Source organism: Sus scrofa, chromosome 14 (genome assembly GCF_000003025.6).
Source record: "Sus scrofa isolate TJ Tabasco breed Duroc chromosome 14, Sscrofa11.1, whole genome shotgun sequence".
NCBI lineage: Eukaryota > Metazoa > Chordata > Mammalia > Artiodactyla > Suidae > Sus > Sus scrofa.
Window position 1 is genome coordinate 132,404,906 of NC_010456.5, and position 21,100 is coordinate 132,426,005.

The 21,100-nt window shown below is 49.5% G+C and overlaps 1 protein-coding gene across 1 annotated transcript in view; it reads left to right on the forward strand.

The window, feature by feature from the left end:
• The window catches only part of LOC100519221 (deleted in malignant brain tumors 1 protein), an 89,034-nt gene that overhangs the window by 30,938 nt on the left and 36,996 nt on the right, over positions 1-21,100 (forward strand). Inside the window, 8 exon segments of the mRNA XM_021073717.1 lie at positions 1,087-1,277; positions 3,259-3,300; positions 4,175-4,580; positions 8,776-9,131; positions 9,722-9,754; positions 12,421-12,574; positions 14,493-14,710; positions 16,910-17,227. Of these exon segments, the coding sequence (XP_020929376.1) occupies positions 1,087-1,277; positions 3,259-3,300; positions 4,175-4,580; positions 8,776-9,131; positions 9,722-9,754; positions 12,421-12,574; positions 14,493-14,710; positions 16,910-17,227 (1,718 nt within the window).

Consider the following 21,100-nt stretch of genomic DNA (forward strand, 5'->3'; position numbering starts at 1 on the left):
TAAAAATATGATTGGTTGTTGTGTGTTTCCATAAATTTGTAATTAAAATGAAATTCATCTTCTATGCTTTGCACAGGGATGGGGGGGCAGAGATTGCGAATATGTGTGTATGTATCCAGCTTGCTGGTTAAAGATGTAAATTCCAGGAGACCCTTAGACCTAGTAAATCAGGAAAACTTAGGTTTTAATATTGTACACTCTCAAGGTTGCTGTCATTTGTAGATGAATGTCTTATGGAAATTAACCTTCGGGAACAATTTAAATTATTTATTACTCTTGAACTTTGGTTAATCAAAATAGGACTTGGAACAGACATCTCTTCAGGCTGAGGCAGGGAAATAGTTTTCTGCTTCCAGCATTCTGGACAAAACTTCAGTAAAGAACAGCAGAACAGAGGGCTCCTACAGAGCAAGCTGATCGGGTTTGGTAGAGCACCTCCCTCTGGGCAGGTCGGCTGCCAGAAGCTTGTATAAAGGTGTTTGGACCCCGGACCCCTGTCCTAGTGACTGGCTTCTTACCTGGCCTTGCCCTTGGCCCCTAGCTTTGAGGTCCCCTGCAGTCTCAGGCTGCTCACAGCCACAACAGGGATACACCTAGTGTGTCAGACTCCTCTCCCTGTTTTGGTTAAAACCCCATTCCCTTGGGAGTTCCCATCGTGGCTCAGTGGTAACGAACCCGACTAGCATCCATGAGGATGTGGGTTTGATCCCTGGCCTCACTCCGTGGGTGAGTGTAAGGATCCAGTGTTGCTGTGAGCTGTGGTGTAGGTTGCAGACGAGACTCAGATCCCAAGTTGCTGTGGCTGTGGTGTAGGCCGGCAGCTGCAACTCCGATTTGACCCCTAGCCTGGAGACTTCCATGTGCCGCGGGTATGGCCCTAAAAACAAACAAACAAACCAAAGAACCCATCCTCTCAGGCAGTGGCTCTCAGAGAGAGTGTGGGATAATAAAAGGCATCTAGGCTGTGTTTGAATGATGAGAGGCTTTTGATCTGTTCCCAGCCTCTTTATAGCTGCAAAGTAGAGTCTGCCTCTGAGATCCACCGATGAGGAGACTAAGAGGCACCCTGGGCGTTTGTTTCCCCAGCCTTGACTGCACCAGTGAGTACTTTGAAATCCTGGACGGCCCTCCATCCTCGGCGAGGTCCTTGGGGAGGGCCTGCTCCGGCACCCACCTCACCTTCGTGTCCGCCTCCAACTGCATGACTGTCGTGTATTTCCGAAGCTCCAACAACACAGGGGAAAACTTCATTGCTTATTATCTTTCTGAAACCAGAGGTAAGAACGGTTATGCGCAAGAGTTCAGGGCTGGACTGTCATGCTGGGGGCTCGGGGACCTTGGGCAAGAGATGTGATCTCTCTCTGCCCCAGTTCCATACCTGTGTAATGGGCAGAAGAAGAGAGCCTCGCTTGCTAAGTTTATTGTGAGGGTTACCTGAAATGACACAATAAAGCACTCAGCGTTGGAGTTCCCTGGTGGCTCAGTAGGTTAAGGATCCAGTATTGTCACTGCTGTAGCAAGGGTTTGCTCCCTGGCCCTGCGAGTTCTGCATGCCACAGATGCAGCTGGGGGAAAAAAGAAAAAAAAAAAAAAACCACTCAGCATGATGATGGCTCTTTGTAAATGCTCAATAATTAGCAGCCTCGTCACAGGCTGTTTATTTTTTTATGAACCGTCTCATTGAAGGCAGCCCTTTAGGAAGTCGTTTCTGAAGTTGCTCTGAACCCAGTATTAGGTGGATGTTTTAGGATCTACAGTAGACGACATGCCCCAGCCTGAGAGAGTCTCATGTACAACCTGGAGGGAGTTCAAGACAAACATGTAACACAATTAGAGGACAAATAGAAGATTGTGGATTAAGGCAAACACGTAGAATATAGCAGGATATACTGGATTCATGCATGCATTCATCTCAGCAAAAGACGTTAGGAAAGAGAAACCAGGGTACGTTTATAAGTATTAAGGAAAACATAGGAAACAACCTCAGACTTGTCTTTAAAGCTGGCCAGGTGGTGAGCAGACAGGTATGGAGAGGACGCAGCAGGGGAGGGAGGGAGAGTGTGAGCTCAGAGATCGGATGAATACGGTGAGCGGAGCAAAGGCAGACAGAGCTAAGCCTGGGGCTTCTGCTGAAGCGCGGTGCCCTCACGGTCAGGTAGCCACAGCGTCAGTGATCAAGGTGACAGCCGACTTTACTGAATGCCTGTTTTACGCCGGGCAACATTTGGGCGCTTGACATGCGCTGTCTCCTTTAATGCGTATGCAGACCCACGTGTCCTCCCGCTCCACAGAGGAGGAAACTGGGGCTAGAGAGGCTCAGAAGTTGTCCCAGTGTCACCCAGTGGTGGGTGCTGCACTGTTTGCCACTAAGAGAAAAGAGGCTGAGCTGGTGGAGAGTTCTAGCATCCCCCTTGTCCAGGATGCTGTCGGCCTCCATCTCCTGTAATCTTAGCAAGTGCCAGGGGCTCCCTGAGCAAAAGCCTCGGGGAAACGCTGTAAAACCCAGAGAAAAGGGTCACAGGTGGATCGGGGAAGTGGCCGTGATTGGCATGAGACAGGTACTGATGATGCCTCCCTTGTGTTTGCAGAGGCAGTTTCCCGGACCCCACATCTAATCAGTGAGTCGTGGTCACCGTTGACTTGTTCCTCATTCATTTCTTTCTCTCTCCCCACTCCTGGTGCTGGTGCTGGTGCTCTCGCAGTGTGAGCCCTCTCTCTTGTTTTCCCATTTCCCGTATGGAGGGAGCCACCAGAGCTGAGAGATTCTGTCCACGCGTGTCCCGCACAAGTGCGTGATGCCCGTTGGCAGTGGAAGCAGGAGAGCAACAGTCGGGTCACTCCAACTTGATCCTTGTCAATTTGGTGTCCTAATTCCTGGTTTTTATCAAAGTCGGTGAAACCTAATCAGACACTGCACATTTACCAAAGACAACAAAAAGGCAGAGGCATGCAGAGGAAGTGGCTGTTTTCCCTGAAGGATGCTCGTTGTGAAGGCAGCTTAGCACACAGTGGCCCGGTTTAGATGCCACATGTCCAGCAACTGGGCAAAGGAATGGAATGTTATCTCCGTTGTGTTCTCTATACCTGAGAAACATCAAGACCCACATGTAAAGACAGCTTCATTTCAGAAGTCACTTGTCAGAGGAAGAATGAATCAGGCAGAATTTGGGCACTTAGTGGGGACTGATCTCAGATGCCCCCATCTCAACTCGTCCACATCCTCCCTTTTTATGTAAGGGTGTCTCCTTGTGTCCACAGCAATCCCCACGGCAACACCCCAGATGGTGACAGCAAGACCAGGTAAGCCGCGGGATGCGGTCATTCCTGACCCTGCATTTGTACCTGTATCTGTACGTGCTTCATGGGCAGAAGCTGGACCAACCGCAAGGGGTTCATTTACTTGCAGTGGTCCAGTGGACCCCATGCAGACTTCCCAGGGCCTTTTAGGACTCTTGGGAACTTTGGACTCTAGCAAGCCAGGGTGAGCAGAGTCCATTTTCTCAATGCCTTGCAGCGTCATCAAAGCCTGGAGAATGTACAAGCGCCTTCTGGTGGGGTCCTGCCTTTTCTTTATGTGGCCTGTGCTGATCATAGTTAACCTCTCATCTGCATCACCAACAGACCTTTTCAAAATGAGCAGAGTCCCAGAGCCATTTTCGAGGGAGTGAGGTAGAATAGCAGAGAGAAAAAGAAAAATTGGTGGACTTTGGAGTCAGGAGAACTGACTTGGGAGCTGCTCCTTACCCGAGGTGGGGTTTGGGGTGAATCACTTTGCTTCTCCAATGGTCAGTTTCCACATAGATAAAATTACAACAATGCTGCTCTTCTGCTTCTTTTCCTGAGTTATCATAAAGGCGAAGCTGGACACACACACACACAACACACACGAAAGCACGTCAGAAAATCACAGATTGCTGTGCAAGTTATCTGTGTTTGTCTGCACTTAGCCAACACAGATTGGCATACGCTTGTGGCCCAATAGTCATTCATTTAATGGCCATTTTTGGCTAAATGTCATTTGGACCAGATTCATGACTTAGCTTCCAACTAGGAGGTTGACTAGTTGACTGACCTTTTACCAAGTTCCCCATCCTTAACGGGTGAGGAGCTCAGCCAGCTCCAGGGGAGTGAGCTGTGGGCCCAGAGGCCACAGTCACCAGGTCTCTGTCCGTAGGGCACCAGCTGGAGCTGCGGCTGGTGGGCGGCTCAGGACGCTGCTCAGGACGCGTGGAGGTCCTGCACCAGGGGGCCTGGGGCACCGTGTGCGACGACCTGTGGGACCTGAACGAAGCCGAGGTCGTGTGCCGGCAGCTGGGGTGCGGGCGGGCCGTGTCCGCCCTCGGGAAGGCCTACTTCGGCCCGGGCTTTGGCGACATCCTCCTGGACAACCTGCAGTGCGCAGGGGTGGAGCGGCACCTGGGCCAGTGCGCCCACACGGGCTGGTCAGAGCACAACTGCGGCCACCACGAGGACGCGGGCGTCATCTGCTCAGGTATCCTCTCCCCCTTCCAAGAGTCATCGCCCATCCCAAAGTGCCCCAGGACCACCCTGCTGGAGCTCAGGGTCAGCCAGGGTCAAAGGTAGCCAGGATCCTCAGATAAGTAGCATTTGGTCTTTGCCTTATCTAAGGGGGTTAAATACATAAGATTTTAACTGATGCCCAGAATAAAACCTTCGGATTTTCCAGTTTGGGAGTAAAGATAGGTGTGCTTTACTGAATACAGACATGGGCAAAAACATGTATATTTATGGGAATTTTAAAGGTGTTTTCTCAAGATCTTTCATGGAAAGGGGCAGCCGATGTAGTGAAGCGAAGGAAGATGTCAGAGCTGGACATTCTTGAGTCTGAATCTCAGAGCTGGAGATAAGACTTGGGCAGCCCTGGGCAGCACTTAACCTCATGGAGCCTCAGTGCCTTCATCTGTAACATGAGGAGAGGAAGTGCCTCCCAGCAGGACAGGACGGCTCAAAGGAGCCAGGCTGGCTTTTGTGAAGCACCTGCCCAGTGCCTGACAAGGGACTGCATAGTTGGAGATTTTTACTGCCATTTCCCTTGCCCAGTCCTAACACCAAAGAAAGCAGTAAACCAAACTGGCTACGTATAGTTGCCCTGTGATAGATTTTTTTTTTTTAATGTTTTGGATTTATTCATGTGTAAACAGTTAGCAAGTTAAGAGTAAGTTATTCACCTCTGGGAGGTCTCTTAGCAAGGCTTTCCAATAACGAGATGACTCTAGTAAACTAACAGCTGTGATACCTGGTGAGATTTGAGAGAATGGGTGACCGCAACTCCCAGTGGCCCTTGTTCCATAGACTTGCAGCTCGATTGTACCATCCGTACTGGCTGCCTGGGGCTTTTGATGGGAAGCACATATTTTATTTTATTTTATTTTATTTTATTTTTTGTCTTTTGTCTTTTGTTGTTGTTGTTGTTGTTGTTGCTATTTCTTGGGCCGCTCCCGCGGCATATGGAGGTTCCCAGGCTAGGGGTTGAATCGGAGCTGTAGCCACCGGCCTACGCCAGAGCCACAGCAAAGCGGGATCCGAGCCGCGTCTGCAACCTACACCACAGCTCACGGCAACACCGGATCGTTAACCCACTGAGCAAGGGCAGGGACCGAACCCGCAACCTCATGGTTCCTAGTCGGATTCGTTAACCACTGCGCCACGACGGGAACTCCGGAAGCACATATTTTATTTATTTTATTATTATTTTTTTTTGTCTTTTGTCTTTTTGTCTTTTGTTGTTGTTGTTGTTGTTGTTGTTGCTATTTCTTGGGCCGCTCCCGCGGCATATGGAGGTTCCCAGGCTAGGGGTTGAATCGGAGCTGTAGCCACCGGCCTACGCCAGAGCTACAGCAACGCAGGATCCGAGCCGTGTCTGCAACCTACACCACAGCTCACGGCAACGCCGGATTGTTAACCCACTGAGCAAGGGCAGGGACCGAACCCGCAACCTCATGGTTCCTAGTCGGATTCGTTAACCACTGCGCCACGATGGGAACTCCGGAAGCACATATTTTAAAACATTTGTTGGCAGGCGCACTGGCTCATGGATCTGCTTGCTTTGTGGTGTCTTAAATGTGGCACATCCAGCCCAGTGACAGCCTCATAGGGTGCTTGCTCTTCCCCAGTTTCGATGTTCTGGAATATGACCGTCCACATCTGAGATACCCCCAGTGCTGCGAAATCGGAAATCTAGGTCCTACCAGCCCAAAGGTGCCCTTCGGCCTGGGCATGTTCTCATGATGCAGTCACAAATCAGTAACCAGAGGAAAGCTCCCTTTTATGTCCATAGCTGCGTCCAGTTCTCCCAGTACTATGGTATTCACAGGGGCTTGTTTTTTCCCATATCAGATTTATAAACACATGCGTGCAGTAAAAATCTTTGCCTTAGTAGTGAAAGTCAGGATTTCAGAAAAAGACCAATGTCTTTATTCTCTCTATATACAGATGCTGAAGAATCACTTATTAACAGTCCAGGTAGGTCACACTTTTTTGGATGGAACTTAAATATCAGCTGTTCTCGACTTTTTTGGTTGGGCTGTAAGTTCATTCTCTGTCTAAACTGCCAAGATTTTTCATGTCATTGAGATGCCATTGGGAAGTATTACTCAGAATGACAACATCTGATATTTTTACATGTGATGGTGACGATATGTGTGTGTGTGTGTGTGTGTGTGTGTGTGTGTGTTAGAGATACATACCTGCAGGAGTGAAGGGGAATTTCTGTTTTTTATTTTATGATTTTTATTTTTTCCATTATAGTTGATTTAGTATTCTGTCAATTTCTACTATACAGCAGAGTGACCCAGTCACACATATATATATCTATGTATGTGTGTGTATACACACACACACACACACACACAAACACATATATATTCTTTTTCTCGCAATAGTCCCTGTCATGTTCCATCACAAGTGACTGGATATTCCCTGTGCTCTACAGCAGGATCTCATCGCTTATCTATTCCAAATGCAAAAGTTTGCATCTGTTAACCCCAGATTCCCAGTCCATCCCACTCCCTCCTCCTCCCCCTTGGCAATCACAAGTCTGTTCTCCAAGTCCATGAGTTTCTTTTCTGTGGAAAGGTTCATTTGTGACTTATATTAGATTCAAGATATATTACTTATATTCTCTTTCTGACTTACTTCACTTAGTATGAGAGTCTCTAGTTCCATCTATGTTGCTGCCAAGGACATTATGTCATGCTTTTTTATGGCTGAGTAGTATTCCATTGTGTATATATACCACATCTTCTTAATCCATTCATCTGTCAATGGACATCTGTCTTGGCGATTGTGAATAGTGCTGCAGTGAACATACGGGTGCATGTATCTTCTTCAATGAAAATTTTATCTGGATATATGCCCAAGAGTGGGATTGCTGGGTCATATGGTAGTTCCGTATTTAGTTTTCTGAGGTACCTCCATACTGTTTTCCATAGTGTTTGTACCAATTTACATTCCCACCAACAGTGTAGGAGGGTTCCCTTTTCTCCACACCCTCTGCAACATTTGTTATTTGTTGACTTGTTAATGATGGCCATTCTGACAGGTGTGAGGTGGTACCTCGTAGTAGTTTTGGGTTTTTTTTTTTTTTTTTTTTGTCTTTTTAGGGCCACTCCAGTGGCATATGGAGGTTCCCAGGCTAGGGATCCAATCGGAGTTGTAGCCGAAGGCCTACACCACAGCTACAGCAACTCGGGATCTGAGCCGTGTCTGCAACCTACACCATAGCTCATGGCAACACCGGATCCTTAACCCCCTGAGTGAGGCCAGGGATCAAACCCATGTCCTCATGGATCCTAGTCGGGTTCGTTAACCACTTAGCCACAATGGAAACTCCCCTCACAGTAGTTTTGATTTGCATTTCTCTAAAAATCAGTGATGTTGAGCATTTTTTCATGTGCCCATTAGCCATCTGTATATCTCCTTTGGAGAAATGTCTATTCAGGTCTTTGCCCATTTTTCAATTGGGTTGTTGGTTTTTTTGCTGTTGAGATGTATAAGTTGTTTGTATATTTTAGAGATTAAGCCCTTGTCAGTTGTATCATTTGAAACTATTTTCTCCCATTCTATAGGTTGTCTTTTTGGTTTTTTTTATGGTTTCCTTTGCTGTGCAAAAGCTTGTAGGTTTGATTAGGTCCCATTGGTTTATTTTTGCTTTTATTCCTGTTGCCTTGGGAGACTGACCTAAGAAAACATTTGTACGGTTGATGTCCGAAAATGTTTGGCCTATGTTCTCTTCTTGGAGTTTTATGCTGTCTTGTCTTATGTTTTAAGTCTTTAAGCCATTTTGAAATGACATTTCAGGGTCTTTTTGCAGAAGCTTTCCCCTCTGCCTCAGAGGTCTTCCCCCAGCACCTCTGCTGACTGGCTCCTTCTCACTGCTTTAAGAGGAGTCTTCCAGCTCCCCCGCCTCCATTATTCTCTTCAGAGGGTCCTGTTTTTTCTCTTCGCTGCATTATACTGGTGGTGTGTTAGTAGAAGCGTATATTACATTAGTATCTGTATTTCGCCAATAAATAGACTCTGGGCTCCCTGAGGCGGGAGGCTTATCTCTTTGGTTTATAGCTGAATCATCAGTGCCTAACATGAAAGGCAATCAGTCAGTACTAGTGAAATAAAATTATACTGGCTGAAGACCCCACAACTGCATGCAACCCAGAAACACACTAGAACTCGAGGGACAAGCCTGAAGACTCAAAACATAGCACGTTCCTCCATCCTGCTGGCCTCTGAGGCCTGGTGCTGGAGCACCTCGGGCAGATCTGCTGGGGACTCACACACCCCATCTCTGTCCATAGGGGACCAGCTGGAGCTGCGGCTGGTGGGCGGCTCAGGACGCTGCTCAGGACGCGTGGAGGTCCTGCACCAGGGGGCCTGGGGCACCGTGTGCGACGACCTGTGGGACCTGAACGAAGCCGAGGTCGTGTGCCGGCAGCTGGGGTGCGGGCGGGCTGTGTCCGCCCTCGGGAAGGCCTACTTCGGCCCGGGCTTTGGCGACATCCTCCTGGACAACCTGCAGTGCGCAGGGGTAGAGCGGCACCTGGGCCAGTGCGCCCACACGGGCTGGTCAGAGCACAACTGCGGCCACCACGAGGACGCGGGCGTCATCTGCTCAGGTATCCCCCTCCCCCGCCAGGCAGTAATTTCAGATTTTGTGGCTGAGGACACTTTCATCCATCCATCTGTTCACTAAATCTGCCATCAACCCTCCAGCGGCTATGCTGAGCCAGGCCCCAGACTCAGGCACACCCCTGCCCCAGCAGCTCAAGGTGGCACACAGAAGGTCTCTAGTGTTTGTGTGCACCAGCATCCCCTCCTGACCCTGGGGCATCAGAGTGCAGAATCCAGGGCCCTCCCCCAAGAGATCTCAATGAACTAGGTTTGGGATGAGGCTCTAGAATCTGCATCTTTACTAGGTTTGGGATGAGGCTCTGGAATCTGTAGTCCAGGTGATCTTGTGTAAGAGGGGCCATGGGTGGTCCAGCCCTGGTGACCATGGGGCAGTGTACCAGCTGCCGTACCCCACCCTGCAGGGCCAAGGACCCAGAGGAGGCCTGGATTGCCCAGGAAGCAGGGGTCTGATCCTGTGCCCCAAAAGCCCATGGTTCTCTCCCCTTCACCCCCTACCTGTACCCTTGTTACCCCACATCCTCCCACTCTAGAGTCACTAAAGAGAGTGACCTGTTGCCTTTCTTTATTCATTCAGATGCAGACGACCTGCCTCCTCCCACACCTCCAGGTATGTCTATATTTTCTTCTAGTCCAGGCAACTTTATAATAACAGCAACATCATATACTTGCAAATGCTCTCAGGCACTGAAAGCATCTAGAACTGAGCCCTTTGCATCTAGAACTCATTTAATCCCCACGGTAACCTCTTGAGGTCAAGTACTTTAATTACTTCCATTTTCCAGAGCGGTAAACTGAGAAATGGAAAGTAATGTGCCCAAGGTGAGCCGGGGGATTTGGACTCAGGCTGTCATTGACCTTCAGTCTCATTTACCCACCTGGTCATGGTCTCTGCTATGTAAAGACCAGGCAAAACTAACACAAAGATGGGGGGCTATTTAGCTCAGATTATTACTGATCTTCAGGACAACCTTGCAAAAAAAGGCATTGTATATTTTACAAAAGAGTAATTAAGAGACACAGAAAGGGTAAGTAACTTGCCTAGGATCACTCAGCAAGTTAATGGTGGAACCGGATTTTGACACTGATCAGTCTGACCCCGGAGTACATACTCTTTGGAATCTTGCCTGTTTTCAAAGATTTTATGACTTAGTGATTCAGTGATATTCATCTGTAATTAAAACCAAAGACCAGAAAAATAAGACATGATTTTTTTGGTTTGAGCAGCAGAATGAGGCAAAAGTGACACCGTGCCTTAAACAACTGGCAGCTTCCACTTCCCGTCTCTAGGAAGCCTGGTTCGCTTGTGCTTTGTGCTCCAGGCTGTCACAGAGTCCTCCCAGGTTCAAGGGAGGGGAACTAGACCCCACCTATGACAAGAGACACGCCCACGAATCTGTGGCCGCCTCTCTTTAACCTGCCGAAGGACCGTAGAGAATATTCACTCGGCACCTTCAGTCTTTTCTTCGTTTCACTAAGTGCATCAATACTTCTCAAGAAATCCTTTAGGTTTTGCTAACTTGTAGATGAGACTATTTCCACCCCCTCCCCATGTCATCATTATCTTTCTTTTTTTCCCTTCTAGGTCTTTCCACTGCTTCTCAGGATCATGTAGCAGGTAGCCACTGTTTTAAATTGAAATGGTAACTCCATGCCATGAGAACCATCCTAATAGATGCCAGGTGGTGTGCCCCATCCCACGAGAAGACATGGCAGCTGGGCGTCATCGGGAGGAGTCCCTCTGTCCCCACTGCAGCATTGCTGGGGCATGTGGCATTAATACTTCCAAGGCCTGTAAATGCCAACCTTTCTTTCAACCAAAGGAGCAGGCTGGGAAGGGGGTGCGTGGATCTGTCTGGGTCAGAGGGGGCAGGAGGGTGACGGGGACTTGAAGAAAATGTGGCTCAGTCCACCTGGCCATTCTCAGCCTGCCTCTTCTGGGCGCAGTCCTGCAGTGGGCACCCGCACTAGTTACCCTCTGCCACGTGTGAAGGCCTCAGGGAACCCAGCCCCCAGGGGCTCTGGTGTCAGTCTGACGAGGCCCAGTTGCCACAACCTATAAACACAGCCCTCTGGGATGACCCTGCACCGCTTCCCACCTCCCATCCCGCGAAAGACCAGGAACCTGTGGGATTCTGGGAGTGTTGCAAGGCGGTCAGGGGAGAACAGAGAAGAAAATTAAGCATCTTCATAATTTGAGCACAAGGTCAATAAAATATACCATGTCTTCTTATGGCTCAGTGGTAACAAACCTAACGGGTATCTATGAGGACTCACGTTCAATCCCTGGCCCCGCTCAATGGGTTAAGGATCCAGCATTGCTGTGAACTGTGGTGTAGGTCGCAGGCACAGCTTGGATCCCACGCTGCTGTGACTGTGGTGTAGGCCAGCGGCTATAGCTCCGATTTAACCACTAGCCTGGGAACTTTCATATGCCCCAGGTGTGGCTGTAAAAAGAAAAAAAAAAAGTATATATATATACACATACATATACATAATATGTATATATACTGTGTTTTAAAATTTCCCCTGAAATAATTTGATAATTTTAAGTTTTCTACTTTTTCGTGTGGCGTGCTGCTTTAAACATCTATGATGTGTATGTAAATTTATATCTATTTATATTAATGACAAACAGTATGGAAGAATTGGATTTCACTTGTTTCATTCTTATAAATCCAAAACCTGTAAGTTCTAGTCTCAGTAGATATTGAGTTGCAGGAAATGCCATCTACCCAGAAAAAGTGATGAAAAGGTGGTTAAGAGGAGGGCCCAGCCATAAGCTCCCCCAAACTGTCCCGACCGCCCGCATTCCCTCTGTCTGCAGTTTCTCAGCCCTGCAAGCGGTTCCAGAGCCTCTTTTCCCGGAACCTCCTCAAACCCACGCCTTCCCCCGCATGTACAGCCTCTGCCTCTTTGACTCTCTTTCCCCAACTCTCGTGTCAGTCTGCCCTGCCTCTTTCCCAGAAAACAAGAATCCTTCCACTTTACAGAGTCGGAGGAGAGAGTGCTCAGGACAGATAGAATATTTGCTTCATCGGGGCGGGGGGCGGGGGGGGAAGGCCAGGTGCTCCCCCATCAGGACTTTCTGACCCATCTAGAACTGGATTGACTGGAATCTCCTTCCGAGGAGACGCTGAGGCTGAAGGTCTGTGTGCCCACCCAGGCAGACTGCAGCCTGACCCCACCAGGCCTCCGGGTGGGCACCAGTCATTACGGGGGAACACACGTGATGTGACGGGAACACCCCTGACATCCTTTTTCCTGTTGTTTCAGGAGGAAGTCGCTCTTGTGGAGGGGTCATTTCTGGTCTCTCGGGGGCATTTTCCAGTCCACTGTACCCAGAAAACTACCCGACAGACATACAGTGTGTTTGGGAGATCCATGTGGATAAGAAATTCCGCATAGAACTCATGATTCCAACCCTAAAGTAAGAAAACAGCTTTTTAAAGAGAAGAGTCCACCTAAATGAATACTTGGCTTGGGAAATCATAATAATGAGATTTCTTTTAGGGGGAAGCATTTGGGGGTGACACCAGCAGAACACACAATTCTTTCCAGTAAGCGGGTATTAACATCTTTGACTTAACGTTACTATGATGATTTTTCTCTTGATGTTTTTCCAAAAATATGACAAAAATTCTCCTTATCAGCTCTGCTCTCATGGTGGGTAGCAATATTTATCCTCTTAGGCTTTCTTTTCCTTAATCTAAATTTTAAGCAAGCATTAAGAGGCTTTCCATACGTACGCACGCAACAGCCAACTACGCCAACCTAGGGCTCCGCATCCTTGAAATGTAGCCAGAGAGTGAACGGAGACGGGAGGGTCACTGCCTCACCTCTGACATAAAGAGAGTAGAATCTTCAGAACATAACATTATAGCTGGGATTCTTCACCGTTGAGTGTGCCCAGGCTCTGTACCATGTATTCTGGATGCTTTGTCACACTCCGGTGTCACATGTGATACATGTCCTTGCCATCCCAATTAGAGACAAGGAAGCAGAGGCTCAGGGAGGTAACTAACCAGCCCCAGGGGAATCTTCTGGGTCAGCAGGATATCGAAGGCCCAGCCCTTCAGCAGCGCACGATTCTGTAGGCAGCGTCTGTGCAAAGCCCTCCTCCCTGCACGTGACATGCATCATGCTACAAGTGCGGCAGTACTGTGAGAGGCTATGAAAATCCACCTTCGGCATGCTCTCAATTGTTGCTGGGTCCATGGCTTCAGACATGCCCCAGGAAAAGAATGCCCTAGACACATGTTGTCCTTATTTGACTAAAACCCTAAGGACACAGCCCACGGTGGAGTGAGAACCTTGAACCCCCACCTTTGGAGCCTGTTACGTCATCAGTTATCCATTCCTTCAAAGTCAGCCCCCGTGCACATCCCTCTGCCTGGTCACCCAAGTGCAGATACTCTTCTATCTGACAACACGACTTTTCTTTTAAAGGCAAGGTTTTTTTTTTTCTCCCCAAGAATTTGGGTATGCAAAATACCATGAAACACAGAGGTAGGAAATCTGGTTGTGATGTTGGTTATATGCTGATCATCACGGTGATTTTTACTGTTAAGAATTTATTTGCAGGAGTTCCCATTGTGGCAGAGTGGAAAGGAGTCTGACTAGTAGCCAGGAGGACTTGGCTTTGATCCCTGGCCTTGCTCAGTGGGTCGGGGATCCAGCATTGCCATGAGCTGTGATGTAGGATCCCGAGTTCCTGTGGCTGTGGTCTAGGCCAGCAGCTACAGCTCTGATTCGACCCCTAGCCTGGAAACTTCCATGGGCCGCAGGTGCGGCCCTAAAAAGAAAAAAAAAATGTACTTGCAGTGTGTATTTGCATTTCCTAATCTTCCATGTAAGTTGTGATTGGCCACAATTACTATGATTTTTAAATGTCCATTATTAAGTTGTACCCATAAACCTCACACATTCCTCAAAGACAATAAGAGCTCTGATAATTAAGCATCTGAAAAAGTTAATTGGCATTTTATATATTAATATGCAGTTTTTCTGTTTGTTTGCTTTTTAGGGCCACACATGCTGCATATGGAAGTTCCCAGGCTAGGGGCTGAATCGGACGGAGCTGTAGCCACCAGGCTACACCACAACCCAGATCCGAGCTGCGTCTGTGACCTACACTGCAGCTCACGGCAATGCAGGATCCCTGACCCTCTGAGCAAGGCCAGGGATCAAACCAGCATCCTCATGGATCCTAGTCAGGTTCGTTACCACTGAGCCACAATGGGAACTCCTGCAATTTAAAGTCTAATCCAAGCATGTCATCCTGCAACGGGCCTGATTTGTAAGCTCTGAGATCTAGGAAGCTCTAACCCTCCACACGGCTTCCCCAGGCTGGAGGATAACCTCGGATGCCCCTACGACTCAGTTGAAATCTTCGATGGCCCCAGGATTGCCGCGCTGTCCATGGGGAAGTTCTGTGCTTCAGTAGCTGTGATGTTTTTCTCCTCCTCCAACATCTTGACGGTGGTATTCCGAAGTGACGCTGTGATCACCAGCGCTGGCTTCTATGCGCTGTTCACCGCGGTTCCTCAGGGCGCAGGCGGCTCAGGTAGGAAGCTTCAAGTAGGTTTTTGACCTTGGAAAGACAGAAGAGTTTTTTAATCTAAGGGGACCCCCCCCGCCCCCTGCTGTTAGCAGAGGGCTGGAATTCAGTTGTAAGAGCGCTGTACACTTAGCTCCAGAAGCTCTGCTGCATCACTGCTGGATTTTCCCACTAAGAGAGCCACGTGGGCAATTGAAACAGAGCAGTGATGGGCAGCCTATGTGTAAAGGGACAGGCCTCTCCTCTCCACGGCTCCATCCTCACTGCCCACCGCTGGGAACTGTCCAGGGTGCTGAAATCTAAACGTCAAACTTTCAAGAGTTCTCTTCCCTCCACCACCGGGCTCACTTCCCATCTTGCCAGCATTGAACCTGAGACTCACCCAAATAAGAGGCTTGGTGACTCCTTAAGCCATGGCCCTAGAGCGCCTCACTCCAGAGCCTGGTTCAATTTGCACCCAGAAGGCATACTTACCTGCTGATTGTGGGGCCCCAGTAACTCAGATCAGCAGGAATTCAGCTAGCAACTCCCCAGTTGGATGTTGAGGCTCAGAGGGTGTCTGTTTCTGAGTAAGAGAATTTCTTATCTATCTGACCTTCAAAATTATGTTTGAGATCTTGCCCTGGGGAGGTTAAGTAAGGTCCAACAATTGAAATCCAAACCATTCATTGGCCCAAGATCATCACTTACTCATCCTGTGTGTGTGTGTGTGTGTGTGTGTGTTATATATATATGGCCGCACTTGCAGTATATGGAGCTTCCCAGGCTAGGGATTGGATCAGAGCTACAGCTACCAGCCTACACCACAGCCACAGCAATGCAGGATCCAAGCTGCATCTGTGACCTACACCACAGCTCATGGCAACACCAGATTCTTAACCCACTGAGTGAGGCCAGGGATCGAACCTGCGTCCTCATGGATACTAGTCAGATTCATTACCACTGAGGCATGACGGGAACTCCCTCATCCTGTGATGTTTACTGAGCTCCTAATATGTGCCAGGCCCAGCAAGTGCGGGGACACAGGACCGTGCCCTTCCCGCATGGTGTTTACTGTAGGGGGGATGTGGGGGGGATCAAGATGCAAGAAACAAGTAAATAAACATGATGATTTGGGGACAGTGGTAGGGCTGGGACTGCAGAGCCAGCTGAGGTCGAAGGGAGTGTCTGGGGTGGAGGAGGTGCTTCTTTGGATTGAATGGGGATGGACAGCCCCGCTGAGAGGTGACAGGTGATAAGTGACCTTGAAGGGGCATTCCAGGCAGAGAGGGTAGCAATGCACAGGCTCTCAGGGAGGAAGAAGTTGGGCATGTTGGAGACACAGACAGCAGGGCAGTGGCGCAGAGCCTGTGGACACAGTGAGGGAAACCTGACCCTGGAGTCTCTCCAGCTGGGGCATCAGCCCAGAGACAGCCATTCCCTCTGGGTTTTATGAAGTCATAGACACCCTCATGGCCCAGTGCACCCCTGTGGCCAAGTGCCTTCAGGGGACTGAATCTGCGCTTCTCCAAGCACTTATGGAAGACATGTACATAAAAGCACCTGGGAACCCGTTTCCCCAGGAATCCAGCTTTGCAACACAGAGAACCACACCCCAAGATCTGCAGGACCCAAGATGTGCTGGGGCTGAGCACTATGCTTTAGAGTCATGCTTTTGTGGACTTGTCACCACAGCCCCCTGAGATACATGCTTCTGGAATCCCATTTTACAGATGGGGAAACTGAGACCAGAGAGATGAAGTAACTCGGCAAAGGTTAAACAACTAGGGAGCAGTAGAGCTGGGATCCAAACCTGCCCCTGTCTCACTCTTAAGCCCAACCTATTACAAAATGAAGACAGCCCTGAGGCTTTGTTCCTGCATTGATGTGCCTTAGCCACGAACATGGGAGCTAGAAGTCCTTCCTACTTAAAACCCCAAAGTCGGAGTTCCCTGTCATGGTTCAGTAGAAACGAATCTGACTAGTATCCATGAGGACACAGGTTCAATCCCTGACCTTACTCGGTGAGTTAAGGATCCGGCATTGCCATGAGCTGTGGTGTAGATCACAGATGCGGCTCAAACCTGATATTGCTGTGGCTGTGGCATAGGCCAGCAGCTACAGCTCCAATTCTACCCCTAACCTGAGAACCTCCATATGCCGTGGGTGTGACTCTAAAAAGACAAAAAAAAAAAAAACACCTCAAAAATAAAATCCTTTGTTTAGAAGATGGACCAGAGCTGAGGCTGGTGGGCGGCTCAGGAAGGTTCTCGGGACGTGTGGAGGTCCTGCACCAGGGGGCCTGGGGCACCGTGTGCGACGACCTGTGGGACCTGAACGAAGCCGAGGTCGTGTGCTGGCCCCTGGGGTGCGGGCGGGCCGTGTCCGCCCTCGGGAAGGCCCACTTCGGCCTGGGTTCTGGCGACATCCTCCTGGACAACATCCAGTGTTCTGGAAGTGAGAGCCACCTTGGCCAGTGCCCAAGCTCTGGCTGGTCAGACCACAATTGTGGTCACCATGAGGATGCTGGCGTCATCTGCTCAGGTACCTCTCCTCCCAGGGCAGATCTTTCAGCATCTCAGTGATGGGTGAAGGGTGTGCACAGAACAGAGCCAGGGAGGCTAAGGACAGTGGTCATTCAGATGACTGTCCCTTCAGCTGGGCTGGCAGAGAATACTGAGAGCCAGGCTCCCTTCTGGACACACACTCCAGGACCACACAGTTGTCGGGTCCTGTTGTCTGCAACCTCTCTTGGGTCTGGATCTGTGTCTCCAGGGTCAAAACATGCCCTGTTCTTGCTTGTGTGATGCCTGCTTGAGACCTGCCCACACTAGAAAGCTACCACTCATCTTCCTACATTTAACTTAGGTTTGCTAAATACACCGCCTTTTTAATGCTTGCAGATGCTGGGCCCTGGGCTCCAGATGTGACTCCTACACCCCCAGGTAGGTCTGACCCTGAATGTCCAATATCTCTGCAAAGTAAATAAGAAATCTAGCCTCTCTCTGGACCCAGACACAGGTGGACAATGACCTAGATACTAGAATCACCCAGAGAGCTTTTAAAATTCCCGATGCCCAAACCGCACCCAAGACCAGTCACACCAGAACATCTGGGGTCACATCCAGTCGTCAGTAATAATTAAAGCTCCACATGTGAGTCCGGCTTGCAGCCAGTGGCTTGGACAATGAACTAAGCATCACTTTCCCCAAATACCGTGACCCAAAACTCTCCTCCGTTCTGGAAGCAGAGCAGGAAAGGACAGGAGGGGACAAAGCCGGATGGTCCCAAACACTGCGGCTGAGAAGAGGGTTGGTGAGAGACGATGGAAACGTTTACCTCGCTGGAATGAGGATTACAGAGAAAAACATGCACGCAAACAAAAATGCATTGAGCGCAGGACTCTCCCAGTGGTTGGTCAAAAGCAGAGTGGGGGCGAGGAGTGAAACCATTTGGGGCTCCTCTGAGGACCACCTGGCTTAGCCAGCACAGCAGGAGTCAGGGGGGGTACACCTCCAGGTAACCTCCTCAAAGTCAGTGTGCGACAGTGACACACACCCCCCTCCCCCCAGATTCCAGCTCTGCCAGAGCACGGGTGGTCCTGTCTCCTGCACCCACCTGCCTCTCCAGGACAGGGTCTCATCACCTGCCTCTCTGTTCCCTGGTGCCCTGGGCCCCACCCTGCCTCCTTCCCAACTTGATGCAGTGACAGCTGCCACCCTCTGCCCTCAGGGGGAGGGGCCTGAGCATGGGAAAGGTCAGGGTCAGGATTGCACCTTGCAGTGTTTGGAGGCCGAGCAAGGTGACTAGCAGCTGTCCCTAACCTGGGCTGGCACCACCGTGGTGCATTTGGAGGGACACTTGGTGGGGGCCTTTTACCCCAGGCCAGGTTCCAAGGACATCGCACGCCCTCATAGGCTGCCCTTCTCTGGGTTTCAGAGGTGGACCTATGGTTAGGGGGATTGGTTGATGTCCCCACCCCTGGCTGAGGGCCCACGTTTTCATTTTGCACTGGGACCCACAGATTATACAGCAGCCCTGGAGCAGGCAGGGCCCACAGAACCCTTTCTCAGAGACTGACAAGCAGGGAACCCCCTTTGGTTCCCTCTGGTGTTTCCTCTTCCCCAGAGAAGAGTCTCGTAACCAGGAGCCAGGGTGCAGGAGAAGCAGTGAGTATGTGGTTTCAGGTTGTCAGATAGCTCGGGGTCCAGGTCCTCTTGCAGCTCAGAGTTTCGAACCCCAGAAGGCTTTTCTCTTTTTTCTCTCTGCTATAATATCCTTTTCCCAAGGCAGGGATGTGTGGCTGACTGGGAAAGTGAATGACTCATGGAACCCTCATGGATCCTAGTTGGTCTCATAACCCGCTGAGCCACAACGGGAACTCCCACCACTTCTTGACAAGACATGTATCTTTATCTAGACACACACACACAGAGCTCTGGCCATTTAGTTGTCTGTACAGGGAAATACTGTACATCAGACATGTGAACAAGAGGAAATTGCTTATGTGACACTCGAGGTTAGAACCAGTTCATTCTGCTGATGTCCAGCACTGCCTGGCAGAGGACCAGAAGGGCCAGGCACTGGGTGCTGTCCCTCCCCTTCTCTGCTCCTCGCCATGCAGCAGAGTTGCCTGAGGAGAAAGATGGGGGACAAAGAGATTCTCAAATGATCTGACCCCTTTGCTTCAAACCCCCTCCCTCCCCACTCAACTCAGCGTAAAACTCCAAGTCCCAGCTTTCAGTGAACAGACTTTTAAACCCTGCTCTCAGAGTTCCCGTCGTGGCTCAGTGGTTAACAAACCTGACCAGCATCCATGAGGATGCGGGTTCAATCCCTGGCCTCATTCAGTGGGTTAAGGATCCTGCGTTGCTGTGGCTGTGGTGTAGGCCAGCAGCTGTAGCTCTGATTAGACCCCTAGCCTGGGAACCTCCATATGCCGCCAGTGTGACCCTAAAAGACAAGAAGAGAAAAAATAATAGTAATAACCTGTTCTCTCCTTGGCTTGCCACACAGTGAGGATTAAGGACACATCTTGAATGCAAAAATAGGTGCTACCCAGCAATCAAAGCCAAAGGACAAGTGGAAGGAGGAAGGAAGGATATTAAGGGGCGTTGGAGCCCCTGGGAGGCCCGCCCTACTCCACCGGAAAACTTGTCCCACCCGCCTTTCCCCACTGCAGCCCTGGGCTTCCTGGCCTTTGTCCCTCTGCATTCTGGCACCTCATGCATTTCCGCAGGCACAGTGGCATGTCCTTTATGCTCACTGTGGATGACACTTGGTGACTGATCTCTCAGGACAGCTTTAGGTTGGTGGCACCCAGCACAGAAGAGAAAAGAGATCATGTGGCTGTGTTTGCTGTGATTTCATGGTGAATCCCTGAAAGGGGGGGGGAGGCGCATCTCAGATCAGGGAGAAGAGAGGGGTGAGTGTGTCACACCTGCATCTCAGGATAGTAGCAGCTTCATCCCTTTGTGCCAAGTGTAAGACGATTTTAGGTACGAAGCATAAGATGATGTATTAAGTATGAGACGAATTTGTCACGCTCAGCTCCTTCCTGATTTTCTTTGGTTTTGATTTTTGCAGCTGCTTTTCCTCAAGCACCTGTCGCACAAGGTAACTCTCTTCCACTGAAAGTATAACCTGTAAAGGATGGGGTCGCAGGGATAACTCATAAGAGCAGACTAGATAGACGTCTGCTGTCCTGGCTGCACGAGGGGAAGGAACTGGTGGGATGGAGCCCTCACAAGTGGATGGATTATCTGCACCTCACTTGAGCTGGTTTGTGTGACAAGCAGCTGGGGAGGGCATTAGTGAAGTCTTGCTGGACACCCCACACCTGCCACCCACATGTCCAAGCCATTTCCAGTCTCACCTGCAGTTTTTTTTCTTTTTTTTAAATTATTATTATTTTTAATAGTTATTTCCCCAATACAGTTTTTTTTTTTCTACTGTACAGCATGGTGACCCAGTTACACATACATGTACACATTCTATATTCTCACATTATCAGGCTCCATCATAAGTGACTAGACATAGTTCCCAGTGCTACACAGCAGGATCCCATTGCTTATCCATTCCAAAGGCAAGAGTTTGCATCTATGAACCCCAAATTCCCAGTCCATCCCACTCCCTCCCCCTCCCCCTTGGCAACCGCAAGTCTATTCTGCAATCCATGATTTTCTTTTCTGTGGAAAGGTTCATTTGTGCCTTATATTAGATTCCAGATGTAAGTGATATCGTTTATCGTATCTCACCTGCCGTTTTAAGGTCCTCCCCACCACTCACACATCTTTCCTCCTCCCTCACTCCCTCTCGAGGGCACCGTTCCCACTCCAGCCAAGCCACACCTGCGTCTACACCAGCAAGGTTCCTTCCCATTTTGTGATTCACCATTGAACTTGAAATTCTGAATTC